General features: G+C 40.7%; 1 protein-coding gene across 11 annotated transcripts in view; it reads right to left on the bottom strand.

Moving 5' to 3' along the window:
• KATNIP (katanin interacting protein) overlaps nucleotides 1-16,255 on the bottom strand; it is a 58,002-nt gene that overhangs the window by 17,229 nt on the left and 24,518 nt on the right. For 8 of the 11 annotated variants that reach the window (XM_036392114.1, XM_054516544.1, XM_036392116.2 and 5 more), the window contains exons 14-19: nucleotides 13,245-14,133; nucleotides 7,032-7,760; nucleotides 6,069-6,277; nucleotides 2,516-2,566; nucleotides 2,364-2,427; nucleotides 298-475 (exon numbers count right to left, since the gene is read on the bottom strand). In XM_036392114.1, the coding sequence (XP_036248007.1) occupies nucleotides 298-475; nucleotides 2,364-2,427; nucleotides 2,516-2,566; nucleotides 6,069-6,277; nucleotides 7,032-7,760; nucleotides 13,245-14,133 (2,120 nt within the window). The remainder of the gene's footprint in view (nucleotides 1-297; nucleotides 476-2,363; nucleotides 2,428-2,515; nucleotides 2,567-6,068; nucleotides 6,278-7,031; nucleotides 7,761-13,244; nucleotides 14,134-16,255) is intronic. The other 3 variants (XM_054516546.1, XM_054516545.1, XM_036392118.2) reach the window with 1 other exon arrangement.

Below are 16,255 nucleotides of genomic sequence, written 5' to 3' on the forward strand. Positions count from 1 at the left end.
AATATCACTCAATATGCACAGACAGATGCTACAGAACACCCACATTCCTTCCTGGAAAGTCCTTGGCAGAAATACCAACCAGGCATGTTCTCATCTCCCAGCTCAAACACCATCTTTTGGAAACATCTCATTCATGTTTCTACAACAAGCTGTTCCTGGACAGCCTGTGAATTCCAAGAATGAGCAGTGATGGCATAAAAATCATGTTCACATTAACATGTGTTAACATAAGTTTATAGAAACGTGTCACTTCAGAAAATCTGATGTAAAATGCATCCCAAGTCTTTGGTTACTTACTTTTCTAATGTTCTGGAATCTCCTGTGTACTCTGGAAGATCATTTAAGTCTTGGGGTGAAGCAGAAATCTGTTCTGCACTGATTTTTAATGCTTGACCATCCTTTCCTATCACTTCAAGTCCTGTCAGCCCCAGGTAATGAGAGTCTCCCCAGGTCATGGTGAAGTTCAGTTGCAGACCTACATAAAGAAATATAAATTGAATGCCTCTGTAAAGTTACTGGTTTGTAGTGATGAGCCAATGTAAACACGAGTGCAAATCCCAGTGATTAGCAGCATGGATATTTTGTATGGATTAAATCACTTTATATGCTGGAATTGGATTTTTCCTGCTCTGTTTGTCCACCTCCATGTAAACAGCAGCTTCTTTTAATCTGTGTCAGAGCCCTTTAATGTGCCACCAACACCTTGTTCACTTGAAATTACACAACTGCTGATCAAGCACGTTCCCAAGTGCCTCATTAGTGGGACTGCACCCTGCCAGCTAGCCAGTGACACATTTAAGCAGTTACATGACAGATTTTGTGATTATGCAGATGCAGAGAAGACCCATTAGTCTGAAGTCTATCCATCATCTTTCACCAGCTAAATGACTGTATAGATTCATTTAAATCCAGCCTCTCAGAAATCCATACATTTTTAGAAAACACCTACTCACAGTTAAAGCAAAAAAAAAATTTGATTTACTAATGTTTTTAAGTTATTTTCTTCACATTCAGAACTGGACACATGGAAGCATTTTCATGGGACAGCATCAGTGAAAAACACAAATATTGATTAGGCTGTATTTCCAGAAAATAAACAGGAAAAAAAAAAGCTGGATGGACAAAAGGCTGAATGTGAATCTCCTGTTCCACCTGTTTTATGCCTTACTGAAAGGACAGAAATAGCATGTACAGATATAACAAGTAAAATTCCAATCTGATCAGGTTCCATAAAAATCCATCCCTGTACATTAGAAATACCTTTCATTTCACACACTACAGAAGCCCACAAATAATCAGGGTGGGTAATGTCTAAAGAAGCACCAGTAGTCATAATTTATGTTTGTAAAACAAACAAGCATTAAACCTCTTAAACCATCCAGCCCAGTTACCCCTAAAAACCCAGAGCAAGTCTTGATACACACAAAGATTGATTTGGGAGTAAGATTTCATCAGCATTTGCAGGGACACAAAGAAATAAACAGCTGTCAGTGCCAAATCTGGAGCTCTGGCCACACTGACAGCAGGCACCAGTCCCCAGGCCAGTGCTGAGACTGAAAGTGCTCAGGGTACAAGCAGGCAGGAGCAGAACCAGCCTGTTCTCCAGTGCAGAGCTGCACTGAAGCAGCCATCCACGCAGATTTAGTATTCCCCAGAGTTTAGGATTCCAATCTGAGGATGATACAGGGAAAAGGAACCTCTGGAGGGGTCTAATCCAGCTCCAAGCTCAGAACAAGTCCAGCTCAAGGCTCTCAGGACCTCATCCAGGGGATGTTTCCTGTCTCCAAGGCTGGCAGATCCCAAACCCTCTCAGTCCAGTGCTGGATTGCTCTCAGGGTGGAAAAAAATTCCTAACACCCTGCTGGAAACTCTTGTCAAAGGACCAGGAACTGCTCCTGAAGCTTTTGGACTATCCAGAAACTCTGTGGGCAACAGCTGAAAGGCCCACAGAGACTGCTTTGGTACAGGATAATAAATCAGGTACTTAAGCAGGGATATAACACTCTGATCTAGCTTTACTCTAGGGTTTCTATTGTCAATCCAATCTAAAAAATTCAGTCAGTCTACACAAATACAAAGGATTGGGAGAGAATTACTGGGTAAGGGACACAGCTATTAGAAATCCCATTCAGGGACTAGGCAAATGGCTAATGTTGTTTTTCTGAGATTAAAAGCCAACTGTTGCAATATAATGTTGTAAATGGCATGGCAAACAAAGCTTCTGCCTTAAATATTCAATTCTCTTCTTTATTCTAGACCTGGCATCTGTCACAAAGTGCTGTACAGCTCTGACAAATCAGATCATCCTTGATAACATGTTTGGGGGAAGGCTGGTACAGCAAGGTGTGAATGTAAGAACTTACATTTTCCAGTAAATATTCCTGTTTCCTTTGGTATGCATTCAGAGGCAGGGTCTGGCTCTTGAACCTATAAAGAAAGTCAAGGAACAGGCTCAGTATTACACTTACACTGACTGCTTTTAAAGTCTATATTTGTAAAAAAGTTATATTTGTACCTGTTTCTTTTTGTATAACAATCTCCCCTCTGCCTCCCCACCCAGGCTGTCCTGCAAAAAATGGAAAACATGACCCAAAATGTAAAATATCAATCAGGTGGGTTCTTAAAAAGCCAAGACTCTTAGGGCAGGGGTTTAGCTTAGTGCATATAGAAATGTGAAATGGGACACTCCATAGTGTGAGCTACCTCTTCTCAAAGAGGCTGAAATCCTTAAATAACACTTATTTCCCTGCTGACTGCCATCAGCAAGTGATAATATGCTGTATTTGCAATATGTTGCAAATCTGTTGCAGACACAAGGAGTCTGGAAGGAAGTCAAGACCAGAGAGTGCCACCACAATTTCTTCTCAGGAATTAAGAGGCAGAACAAACAAGCAAACTTGTCCAAAAGCTTGTGCTTGTGCTCTAGCAATGCTAATTAAAAATTGCCTGTGCTGTTCAGAAAAGTGAAGAAACAGATGACAAAATTTGCTGATCACACTGGGGCAATCAGGGTAGTAAAGACAAAAATGGCAAAGGATTGCAGATAGAATTCACTTCACTGAGTAAGTGGGATAAAATGGCAAATTCTGCTCTCTGTGGACAAATGTAAAACAGAGAAAACAATCTTAACTTCACAGATACCAGTATTGGCTCCAAAATAAATAATAGTAGATTAGAATGAAATCTTGGCATTTTTATAAGTAGCTCTATATAAACATCAGCTCAATCCTCATTAGTAGTCAAAAGGCCAAACAGGAAATTAGAAGTCCAGACTCTTTCTCTTTAATTCATCATTAGAAATAAACTTCCTGTCAGCCACAATACATCAAATGGATCTACACTGTGCCTAAGTAGAATAAATAAAGACTTGTCAACACTTGTCTCCTTGTTCCATTAGATCCCTGCAATTTAACCACTGATCCCCAGGATCTCACGGGCCCCAGACTGCAATATCCTTCATGTGGCAGCAAATGTCCCTGGGGGAATCAAAGTAAGTCAGGTGAGACTGAACAAGAAATGGGCTCTGAAATAAACCCACAGAACCTACACAGTGCAAAATCCCTCCCACTGGGGGTACCTCTCTCACAAGCCAGTTCTGTTCCTCACAGCAATTCTAAAACACCAGCCTGGGAATGAAAACTTGCATCTTTACTGAAAATCAAAACCCATGGACACTGGGTTTAACTGATTGCAAAATAATGCTCTCCCTAGCAGAGCATGAACCATTTGTGCCAAGGCACCTTGTCAACTCTTTTCTCCCTTTCTAATCTACTCAGATCCCTTCCTGATGATTCCATTCCAATGATGCCAAATATATTTTCTTTCAGGCATGGTCTCATTTTTTACTATTTTAACTACTTCTGCTAGTGGGCATTGTCCTACTTGTGTTCTTAGATTCTTAAGGCTAAAACAAAACACCATAATACAGGAGTTATTGGAAAAGCAATAAAAAGTAGAAAGTATTACCATGATCTTACATCTGACCAAATGCTCAACACCTTCCTAGGAGCAACCACTCTGGAAAAGATTTAGAAGACTAACAGAGGGGTATAAATCTCTTGAGTGGCTTGAAGAAGGGAGTAGGGAGTAATTGTTTAGTTTCTTCCAACAGAAAACCCAGAGAACATTAAATGAAGCCAGCAACAAACAGAAGGAGGTTCTTTGTGCCATGCAGGTTCAGCTGGGAAATTTGCCATGGAGCACTGTAAATTTTAAAAGTGCACGTGGGTTCAAAAAGCTGGTGGATGAATTAATGCAATAAAAATCAGTGGCAGGATATTAAACACAGAGGTTAAGTTAAAAAGTCCTTGTGAGACACATTTCTAAGGGCTGAATGAGTGTTTCAGAGGAACAGCACTCTGTGTTTGTGCTGTTCTTTCTTTCTCTCTCAGCAGCCACTGCTGGCCCCAGAGCTGAATCAAGTGCAGTGGCCACAGGTCTGATCTGTTATAAAATCAACATGTTGAAGATTCCTGAATTCACGGACAGACAGATGGCCATGGATAACACACTGACAGAAAAGTAAGACACTTCTGTAAGAGCTTTTGGAAAGTTTTTAGTAAAACCCACCATTTCATCTACTGAATGTGCAACAGGGAATAAAGGGGAATGAACAGCAGGGCTGCTCAAACTGGTCAGTACTGGTCTGACACCGTTAGGTTGGGGAAGACAAATTGTGCAGTGGATCTGTGTCATTCTGGTACCATAAACATCCCCCTACAGAAATCCTGATGGAACCAGCAAACACCCCATGACAGGGAGATCAATGGCTCAGTCACAACAGCTTGTGTTATTCCTCTGCTGATACAGCAATTTCAGAGGTACAACAGGGTGTGGAGGGCATCAGAGCTGAGCAGCAAAATGAAAGGCAGGGCTGTGTCTGAGCAAGGAACAAACAGCCCAGGGCCAAGCTTCTGCTATGGAAAAGGTCCTGGTGAGTGCTCTCAATAAACAGGTGATCAGGAAAAGAAAGGTGAGCTTCAGTTTGTCTTCATGAAACCCTGCACTGTGCAAGGTTCTGAGCAGTTTCAGCTACTGCATGCAAAGCTGGGATCAAAATTCCTGCAGAAGTCCAAGAGCTAAAGCCACTGACTCTGGTCTTAACAGTGAGATCAAATTCCAACAGCATTGGATGTCCTTTTGTCTTGTGAGCCACAAGAGGACAAGACAGAAGGGGAAGGTTTGGCAACCACAGGAGGCTCATTAGGAACCACAAATCCCTGGGAAGATCTTGGCTGGAGCAGCTGGAATTTGGATTGATTCATCTTTGGATCTCCTGACACACACACAAATAAGAGTGTGAACCCTAGAAAAAGACAAACTCACTGATGCAACAGAGGGTGCTCAGGAAGATTCTGAGAAAGTAGAAAAATTTAAGGAAAACAGGTCAAAGACTGTCACACACCATCTTGAGAAAATCCTGGGGGATCTTTGCTCACACACTGGACTGCTGGGCTGGGATGGCATAAGGCAAGAAAGAGCTCAAGTGCTTGGAAATACAGCCTTCCTCCAAGGAGGGAAGTACCTTCTGCATGGACTAGAAAAGAGGAGTTTTTATGATGCAAAATGCACCCAAACCTGTGATTGTGCTAGTGAAAAAAAAAAAAAGAAAAGAGGAAAAATAAAGGGAGGGTTGAGGGGAAGAGACCCTTCTTGTTTAAACATCCTTCATTTGTGAAGGAAGAAACTAACAATATGGAAAATATGGAAAAACCTTTGGTTTGGAGTGCTAAGGAGGACAGCTACTCATGACAGGAGTAGCTGTGTGGGAAAAATCACTGACAGACCAGAAACCTTCAGGAGTACCCAAATCATAAAGAACTCCCCCTAGTCTCTGTCCAAGTAAGTAAAGAAATAAGCTTATTAATTAATCAGGGAAACCACAACTTGGAGGACCTTTAGGACTTTAATAAAATAGCATAAATTATTGATCTGGTGAAAAAAATGTCTTGAAAATAGTAATAATTGTGTTAGTTCTTCTGCAGTTTTATTCCAGCCTGGAAATGTGGCTATTACTTCCATATTTCACACAGACATTTATCGAGAGTTTTAAACATAGAGGCCCCCACCTGTTGCTCCTCTGTTCTCAGCCCTGCTTGTGTAAAAGGTCTCTCATCTCCCTCCCTGTCTGCAGTTGTTGGCCTCTTCAGCTCTTCCTCATATCTCAGGGAGTTGGAATCTCCTATTTCTCCATCATATGTCTCATCATAGTAGTAAATGGCTTCAAGAATATCATCATCAGTAGTGAACAATATAGTATCCCCAAAGTGCTCTGGAGCTGAAGGCAACGCACAGAATTAAATGGAGAAATAATGCAAAAAGAAAATAATGAGAAAAATTATTTTCGGCCCTTCTTTGCATTTAATTTGCAGCAGTGTTTAAAGATAATATATGGCAAATTGATACTGACTATGGCTATAATTAGTGTTTCACTCTCAAACTTATATTGCACAATGGAAAATTAGAGAATTCAGATGGGAAATTAGAGAATTTCAATTCTCTAATGGATTCTCTAACACCCTGCTGGAAACTCTTGTCAAAGGACCAGGAGCTGCTCCTGAAGCTTTTGGGCTATCCAGAAATTCTCTGGACAATTTCTCTAATGTTCATTCATTTCAATGGAAATTCTATTTCTTTAATGGAAGTTCAATGGAAAAGTAGAGAATTCAGTCAGATTTCAGATAAATAGAAAAGAAAATGGGGAAAAAAGCTTCCCAATCACCTTTTCCAAAAGACCACATATGTGAAAACAAGCAAAAAGCTGCAACTTAATTTCTAGTGCCTATCTGATGGGATTGAAACACAGACTGGTTGCTAAGACATAGTTAAAAATGGAGATTAGCTCTGTATGCTGCTAAAATCCCCAGTATCAGTGAAGAATGCATTAATGGGCTTTGCATTATGTTTTTAAATTAAACACCAGACAAAGTGCCAGCTTGCTTTGAAGTGGAAAATGATAACAAACAAGCTAAATGTATTTTGTTTGTATTGTACTGCTGTTTCCACAAGGAAAATCAGAAATGATAGCCTACCTCCAGACAAGGTTCCTGAGGCTTTGGCAATCTCTCCTTTGAAGATGCACTGCTCATCCAGCACCATGATGATGTCTTTCACACCTCTGAAGGAGTGGATTCGGGATTTATTGTAATTCCAGATCCTAATCATGGCTACCTGACAGGAATCCACAAAGTCAATGAAGACAAAGTGAGCTTTTCCAGGGGTGAATGGTGCCAGCCAGAGGTGCATATCATCCTGAGTCCGATTCACCCCATCTATGAGGTTGGTTACTACCCTGGGATCATTTCCATAAGCTGGTAAAATATTTATGTCAGGGGGTTCAGCTGTTATTTTTGCAATCTGAACAGGCTCTCCTTTAGAACTGAAAATTTCAATTCCATTAAGACCAACATAATGTCTGTCTCCCCACGTTGTTCGGATGTCTATCACCAAGTGCTGCCCATAAGGTAAAACTGGGATTTTAAAATCACTTCCATCCTGGATCTCCACAGAATTTTCTTCCTCTTGCTTCTTTGGTAGTGTTTGTAGTCCCTCTTTTCTCTGACATTCTCCAGGCCGGTTGATTTTCTGCTGATGGAGGAACTCATCAAAAATATCCCCTTGAAAATCCATGTTCGAGATCCGACCACGGTGGGAATAATTAAATTTCACCAAGGAGTTCCAGGACTCCTGCAGAGTGTGTTCCTGCTCACTGCACCACTTCATTCTAGAGGTTGCTACGTCCTTGATGGGAAAGTCTTCATCTGAAAACAACATTACAAAGACATTTAATGCACAAACAGGGAGCAAACCATTCAAACATTGACTTTGCAGAATGATATTGTGTCCCTCACTGGGAAATTCTCTGACAGCAGCACTTTTTTTTTTCCTTTCTGTCACAAAGGCCACGTGTCCCAGTTCCCCTTCCCCACTCAAACAAAATGAACAAAATCACTTTTACCTATGGAGGAGCAGAGCTCCTGCCATGGTACGAACTGCAACTAAGTTTGAGGCTCAGCCCTTAAAGAAATTGGGATTTTTGCTCAGTGATACTTGTTGTGTGCCTGTCACAAGGGTTTAAACCATCCCTCTGCATTTCTGCAGGTCTTTCATACAGCTGGAAATGGCTGAACTGGTTAATGTAAAGCATTACGGAGAAAAATTGGTTCTTCCTCTCAAAATGAGCCACAGGTATATAAAGAAAAGTGGTGGGAAAAGGAGTAGGTTCAGCAGACAGGGAAGATGAGGTGAGCATTGCATTCTAGGCAGGTAATGTCCAAGTATTTTTCCTATTTTTCAGCACGTGTGAGATGTAGAAAGAGAATAATTACAAGATATCCAATGGGAATGCAACAGTGGGAGGGCAGCAAATCAGAGGGGCCCAGTGGGAGCAAAGCATCTTCTCCTTGTGGCTGCACTGGGGAACTGCTTCATTTCCATCTCAAAACAATTAAGAACAGATAATAACCAAGGTTTTCAATAAAGCAGTCACTCATGTATTTTCTTCAAATAAATGAAGAAAAGGAAGTGGAGTACTGAACAATTACAGGCCCGTGGGCCAGATTTTACTTCTGTACAGTGTCCTTTGGTGGATACTAAAACAAATGGTTATCAAGAATAAATGCCAATTGCTGTGAAATGCAAAACAAAATTTTCCCAAAAGACTGCTGAAGACTAACTTTTAACTGTGTTTTTGGAAATACTGGAAAGAGGCAATGTTCCTAATCTATGCATGGCAAATAATCACTTACAGGGGGGACACATGAGATAAAATTAAGAATTTTAAAGCAGATGGGAAACTACCTAGAAAAGGGTTGTCTTGCAGAATGAAAGACTGGAGACCAACCTGGCACTCCTCCTTACACCTCAAGCAAAATGCAGACATGAAGGAAAGGTTCATATTTCAGAGATCAGACATTCTTAAGTCACTTTCTTGCTCACACCACTACCAAGAGGTGGCTGATCCCCAGCAATACATCCCAGAGCTCACAATTCACCTGGACAAGGCACTATACAAATATTTACCCCTTGAAAATGTCAAAGCTTGTAAAATTTTGGGATGAGCAGAGTACAGAGGAGTATTTAACATCCACTGACTTTCCTAGTTTGGGAGGGTTTTTCCCTTTTCTTTTCAAACATGAAATACTTCCAACAGCCCAGAGGTTACAATCCTGCAGCCCCTCTAGGGCAGTGCAAGGGGAATTGAAAAGGTTTTTGAGCTACTTTAAGGAGTGGTAACAGGAGAAGTGGAGCTCTGAAAGGAAAGCAGAGGTGGCCCAAAAGCAGACACCAACGGCTGAAGGTTTATAGGGTGGGACTTTTTTCTTTTAAGAATCTAAAATGCATTATTTATTAATGACACCTCAAACATTCAACTCCTCTGTGGGTTCAGGAGTGTCTTGAACCACCACTTCAGCTTCTGATGGCCACACACAGTTCTTCTCTAAACTTTAGAAAACTACATTTTGGGGCAAGACTACATAGAAAAAAACACCTTTCTTCTCCCTCTGTTGTGTTAATCTCTTTTTTTACTCCCTGCAGTTATAAACAGCAATCATATTTCCATGCTGCAATCACATGCTTCATTTCCCAAATCATTCTAAAAGCTCTCCTCTGTATCTGTTCCACTTGGTAATCAGCTTTCCTGAAAATGGATGATCAGAGCTGCAGTTTTCCAAGTGAGGTCTCACAAGTGCCTGTGTGGAGATATTGAGGTTTCCCAAGTAGCCAAAATGCCTCTGCTGATCCATCCTGGGAGTGCACTGCTCCAATCACTGCTCACCCCAGCATTTCAGTCAATCTGCCATCAGCTACTCAACCATGAGTCTTCTCTTCCTCGGTCATTTGCAATTGATGATTACTCAGCTTACAACTTAATTTTTGGTTATTAGTCCCCAGATGAGCCTGCAAGCATTCTACTGAATTGCATTCCATTGCTCCAGTCCTCAAGTTCACCGTTCTGTGAAGTTCTTTAATCTCCTTAACTCATAATAAACCAAATTATATGTTATTTGCAAATTTTATCAGTGTACTCCCACCATTTCCTTTGCACATTAAACTGGTTATCAAAGAAAAATTGATGTTTTTATAGCAACATTAACTCCAGCCAAGCCTGTACGTGCTGTTACTAATTCCTGTTGTTCTTGTGAAGCATTTAGTGACCAAAGCCATGCTGTGACATCCACAGGAGCCTCTGAGCCTTCCCTTTGTCCCACCCTCCACTGCCCTTCTCTTAGCCCCAGGCCAATTAAAATCCAGCCCTCTCAGGGAAACATTTTAAAGGTTTTCCTGTCGTTAAAGCTCTCTCAGCTCCATTTGAAGATGGCTTTACCCTGCACACACAGCAGACAGAACAAAAGCTGCTGGGTGGCTGCAGGGACTAAAACACATCAGGAGCTTAAAGCACCACGGGACAACCTGCTCTGAGCAAAATCAGAGAAAATTTACATTGAAAAATTATAACCCTCATCTTGTCGTTTGCATTGAAATTCCTAATTTATCTCCATTTTCACAACTGAACAGAACTTCTCAAGGTGGGATTTATTTACAGTTTTCACAACATGAAGGTTTCCATGTAACAGATACTGTGAAATGTGTGAAACAGTAAATGGGGCTGCAGAGAGTGGGGTGGGTGAAGGGCAGGTGGCACCTGTTCCAAACTTCTCTGTTCTCTTCTTTGAGGTATGTCACAGACATCTTTCATGAAAAATCCTTTCTTAGGATTTTTCCTTGTGAGAAGTTGCAGTTTCAGTAACCAAAGTAACCAATGGTTATCTGCTGCTGTGGAATGCAACAGGTAGAGCCGTGATTGGTCTCCTGTGGATGTTGGGATTTCTTGACCACTCATGGCAGAGCTGGCTCTTGCTCTGTCTGAGACACAGATCTTTGTTATTCATTCTTGTCTATTCTTAGCTTAGCTAGCTTCTCAAGAAACCTTTCCTTTCTATTGCTTTTTAGCATAGTCTAATGTAACATATATCGTAAAATAATAAATCAAGCCTTCTGATCATGGAGTCCAAAAAAAAAAAAAATTAAATTGAATAAAAAAGGGTGAAAGAGCTGGCAGCAGCTCAGAGGCATTGAGGAGCCAGGGATTGGCTTCAGCCCAAGCTGTTCAATAAGGGCTGTGGCAAGACATTTCAGAAATTTTCTCAAAATTGTTTGAAGACTGTCAATGGACTTTTGATAACTATTGATGGACTTTTCTGTAGCAGACCTGTTTCAGGACCAAAAGAAACTTTCAGATATGGCAAAGAGGAACATCTTCAAGCCATGGACTTTTCCTGAAACTCAGCTGCTTGGACTTGAATTTTCTTTGCATTGTTTTTGCATTTTCTTATATTATAGAATTGTTTTAGTAATATGATAGAATTTTATGTTCTACAGGTGAAGAAATTCCCAGTGCATTCCACAGGAGCACTTGAGTGGAGCTTGATTGGCAACAGATAACCTGTCAAGTGTTTGTCTTTTTCTTCGGCATGAGTACAGCAGAGAAAATTACAAACACTTTTTCCTTTTAAGTTAACTAAATAAAAAAGGTGACATGTCGCAGACATCTTTCATGAAAAATCCTTTCTTAGGATTTTTCCTTGTGAGAAGCTGCAGTTTCAGTAACCAAAGTAACCAATGGTTATCTGCTGCTGTGGAATGCAACAGGTGATTGGTCTCCTGTGGGTGTTTGGATTTCTTGACCACTCATGGCAGAGCTGGCTCTTGCTCTGTCTGAGACACAGATCTTGTTATTCATTCTTGTCTATTCTTAGCTTAGCTAGCTTCTCAAGAAACCTTTCCTTTCTATTGCTTTTTAGCATAGTCTAATGTAACATATATCGTAAAATAATAAATCAAGCCTTCTGATCATGGAGTCAACATTCTCATCTCTTCTTCATCCTGAAAAGCCTTGTGACCACAGTCACAGAGGTATAACTTCAGGTACACTGATGAAATTGCTGTTTTCTCCACAGAGGGTCAGACAAGGAAAAATTCAGACATTCTAAGTTTAGAAAGAACCATTTTTCCCTTTGACTGAAAAAGCCCTGCACTACCTGCTGTAGAATTTGAACTGACACTCCTTCATTTAGGTGAATTTGCTCTCCCTTGTCACCCTTACTTGCATGTAAACACCCAAATTCAATATACAGCAAGATACATTTCCAGGTGAATTGTTCTGATGTTCAATCACTCTCAAAATTTCAATTTGTAGCTTTGTAACATCTTATTCCAATTCTCTGGCTCCTGTTGTCCTTGTTGTATTAACTCTTCATTTGAGACAAGATACTGAATGCTGAAGGATTACAGAATGCCAAGGAAGGGGCATGAAGGGTCCCAAAAAGGAGTCAGAGTGACATGGCTTGAAACTGAAAAAGGAAGACATAAACATATATCCCAAGCAAAGGCAAATGGGGTGAAAGAGAGCCAAAGTAGAACTTGTGGGTAAGAAATTCTACTTTTCTGTTATTTACACTTGTTAAAGACAAAAATATCTCATGCCCTGAAAATTTCCTAGCCATGGATTGCCAGATGTTGGGATAAGGGGGAACTTGGGAAGTTGCACAGTTCTCCTGCTGTTCCCTGGGGACATACAGCTGGTCCTGCCTGAGGCAGAACACAACTGCACAAAGCTGAAAACACCTCCAGCAGGAGGTCTGGGGAAGGAGGACAAGGATAATCAACAGCACAGAGCAGACAACAGCTAATTTATTAGAAAACTCTTCATAAATAAGCCAGATGTCTGAGGGAGAGGTTTATAGAATTATGAGTGGAGAAGAAAAATAAGGGTAATTTTCCATTCACTCTGAATAAATATATTGAGCATCTATTCTCACCAAGAAAGACACAAAGCTACGACACAAATACACTCTGCAAATTTGGGATGTAATCTTCTTTATCTCTCTGCACATTTTAATTGATATTAGCAAACATTTGCTGTCTACAGGACTGTCAATTTTTAGAATGTAATTTACTGAAATTTCATCTTCCAGCTGCTCCAAATAAATTAAAAGCACCTAAATCAGAATGTAAATTTTTCTGAAGAGTGTTTCATATCAGGTGTAGGAGACAGACTGAGTATTCTCATGAGGAAAATATCACAAATAGCCAAAGTAATATCACCTGTCTGAACTTCCAGGTATCTCAAGAGGTCCCTTCCCTTCAAGAGGCTCCCACTTCCCTTCCACAATGAGTTTGTGCCTCTGCAAAATGGAGAGCACATCAGCACTTGGACTAAGGTTGCTATTGTGACCTCTTACCTTTGCGAGCAGAATCATCTTCTCCAAGATTTGTAGTGTTTAATCCCATCTTTTTACCACACATGACACTTCTCCTTCCACTCACAGGGTACTGCAAACTGCAGTTTTTGTTAGAAAGGGAGTCAAAAATGTCCAAGTCCACATCAGCATCCTTTCTGGTCAGCGTTTGTGATCTCCCATCTCCAGTTGCATTTCTGCTATTGGGTCTTCCCAGTTCATGCCTCTGACATTTGACATCCTCATTTATCAGATCTGAGAAGTTTTTCATGATTTCATCAGGCTGTGTTTGAAATCTTGAGTTGAAATTCTGTTCTGTAGCAAGCCAGGGAGGCTTCTGCCTACTGGGAGTGCCTTGATTATTCTGTGTTACCTGGGAAGATGACTGTAACCAAGAAGGAATTGCACCTGCAGAATCATTCAGTTTTCTTCCTGTTAACCTTTCCATTTGCTCACTCAAACAAAGCTCATCATCAGACTGAACATGCTCTGGAACTGCTGCTTCCTCCTCTTTGGCATCTTTTATACAAACTTGAGATGGGGGCACATTTAGAGCATCCTCTAACTGAGACAAATTTTTCTTTGTAAAGCTGATTGAGTTCATCTTAGGCTCAAGAAGATTTTCTTCTGGCAGAGCTGTCCAGCTCAGTGAAGCACTGTTTGATTCTGAGCATTTCAAAAGTAGGTCTGTTTTCTTGTCTGGACCTGCAGGTGCATTTCCCTCTTTCCTCTCAGCTGAGGGGGAGGCTGAGCTATCTTGCTTGTGATCTGTAAGGTCAATTGTGGTGTTCTGGTCAGCAAGGAGATCTCCAGAGCCTTTTTCTAATTCACCATCAAACACAAGGTTCTCATCAACATACAACTTCACCTTCTTCGCTCCAACATCAAGGTCCTACAAAAATAAAGGTATGAAGATTTCAGTCAAGCTTTCAAGCATTAGATATCACAGCTCTGGGACTCTGACATTTGAGCACTTAATCAATAGACAGATGAAAACAATTAAACCCTGTGTCAGTATGTGCTTTTGACTGCTTTTTAATCTAAAGCTGAAATGACTAAGAAACACTGTGTAATAGATAAGATTTTTTTAAAGGACAGGAAACCCTGCTAGACACTGCTATCACTTTGTCTGACAAGGTTTGATTATTTAGAAAAGCTTGAGGGGAAAAGCCCAGATTAAGTACAATTATATTTGATCAGGATATAAATTCCTGAGGCACATTTTGCTTTTCATCCCTAAGATTCAGCACTTTCACGACACGTTCCACAGTGAACAACCACCCAGATCAAAGCCACCAGAGTTAAAAATAGTTACAGAGTTACAGAAATGCTAGGAAAAAAAAAATCATCCAGTCCCTCTCTTTCCACTGAAGAATATAAAACAACCTACACCATTGTGAGGAAATCTGGTTTTAACAATTTTCACCTAATCTGCCTTGATAGCCTATTCCAACACTTAACCAGCCTTTTAAACAGCAGGCCTTCATCTCAGACACAATTCTGCCACTCACAACTTTATGTTCTCCTTCTCTGTGGCACTCACCAATACCTGATTTTTTTATTCCATTGAAGTTAGAATTAATGTTCTTTCTATTCTCTTCACCACTTCAATATAACCTTTTCTCCCCCTTGACAAAAATACCATTATCTTCAAAGAAAATACAGAAGATGAGACACAATCCATCTCCATTCTGTTCTCTAACTTGTCCATCTCATGGAGTCTTTCAGGGACTCTCTGTTCTTTCCTTCTTTTTGTGAAAACTAAGAAGCTTTTTGTGAAAGTAAGAAGTTTCAGTTTCATCCCTCTTGCTCATTTCCAGCCTGTCAGTTCTCCTTGAATACTGATTTTCATTTTCCTCTGCTCCCAGACTAAACCAATCACTCCTTCCCTTCCAAGCATGAAAGTCTCTGCTTCTTCACTCCTGAACACACATTGTTTAAGCCTTACAAGTTTTTATAGCTTCCATCCTGTTGCTTTCCCAATAATAACATCTCTGAGGCCAAAAGAATGCAATATGGATGTTCCCAGAGGAAAAGCAGAAGATGCAAACATGACAAGAAAGCTACAGGTGAGGAAGGGGAGTGGGTGCAGGAATGCAGGACACATTCCTGAAAGGGAAAAGATAACCTCCCTGAGTTCCCTGTGAGCAGCTGTAAAACCAGTTTAATTGGCCATTATGGCCTGGCTGCCTGTGGAACTCCTGTAGGATCATAAAGTGCTGCATTTCTGTGCTGATGCAGTCAGCCATAAAACAAGATATTTTTTCCCCTTGAATGAGGACACTGCTAGATTGATCTAACTGGGGATCAGAACATTTCAATAATTACATCTGTTGAAAACTACCTGCGTGGCTTTGCCTGCAATTATGATGGGGAAGAGAAAGACTATCAGGATGTCCCAATAATGCTATTTTTAAAATTTTTATATGTCTAAACTGCCAATGTCCTCCTTAAATGCTAGAGATATTGAATATTCACAGTTGAATTTGGGGTAACTGGAGCATTTCTCCATAACATTCCAGCCCTACTGTTGTTAGGAATACCCAGGCCTTAGCTCTGCATTTTTACCTGGAAATAGGTATAAACTGAAGGGGACCACAAAAATACAGATGTACATTTGAAAAGTATTTGTCAATGTCATCTTTTTAAATTAAAATCAACTTCTTAAGAACAGCATGTTTTGAAATGAATCCCACTGCACTCACCAGCACAGGAGGTCAGGCAGGAAGAGAAAACTCTACAAAATGAGATAGTGGAGCTCATTCTCCCTGAAAAAGGGACAGTCAAGCCCAAAAAGGGGTCACTCACTTCAAAATTGCTTTTCCAGTCAGTGGGAGACTGTTCTCTGATGCTTTGGAATGTCTGGGATAGGTATTTTAGGAAGCAGAAAAGGTCTGAAGTGTACCAAGAAGCAGCAGCCAGGTATTTCTAGGATAGCAGAGACAGACTGGACTGGGGCAGGCACTCCAAGAGCTGACAGCTCAGGAGAGCTAATGAAAATCTGCACCAAAATC

Source organism: Molothrus ater, chromosome 16 (genome assembly GCF_012460135.2).
Source record: "Molothrus ater isolate BHLD 08-10-18 breed brown headed cowbird chromosome 16, BPBGC_Mater_1.1, whole genome shotgun sequence".
Taxonomy (NCBI): Eukaryota; Metazoa; Chordata; class Aves; order Passeriformes; family Icteridae; genus Molothrus; species Molothrus ater.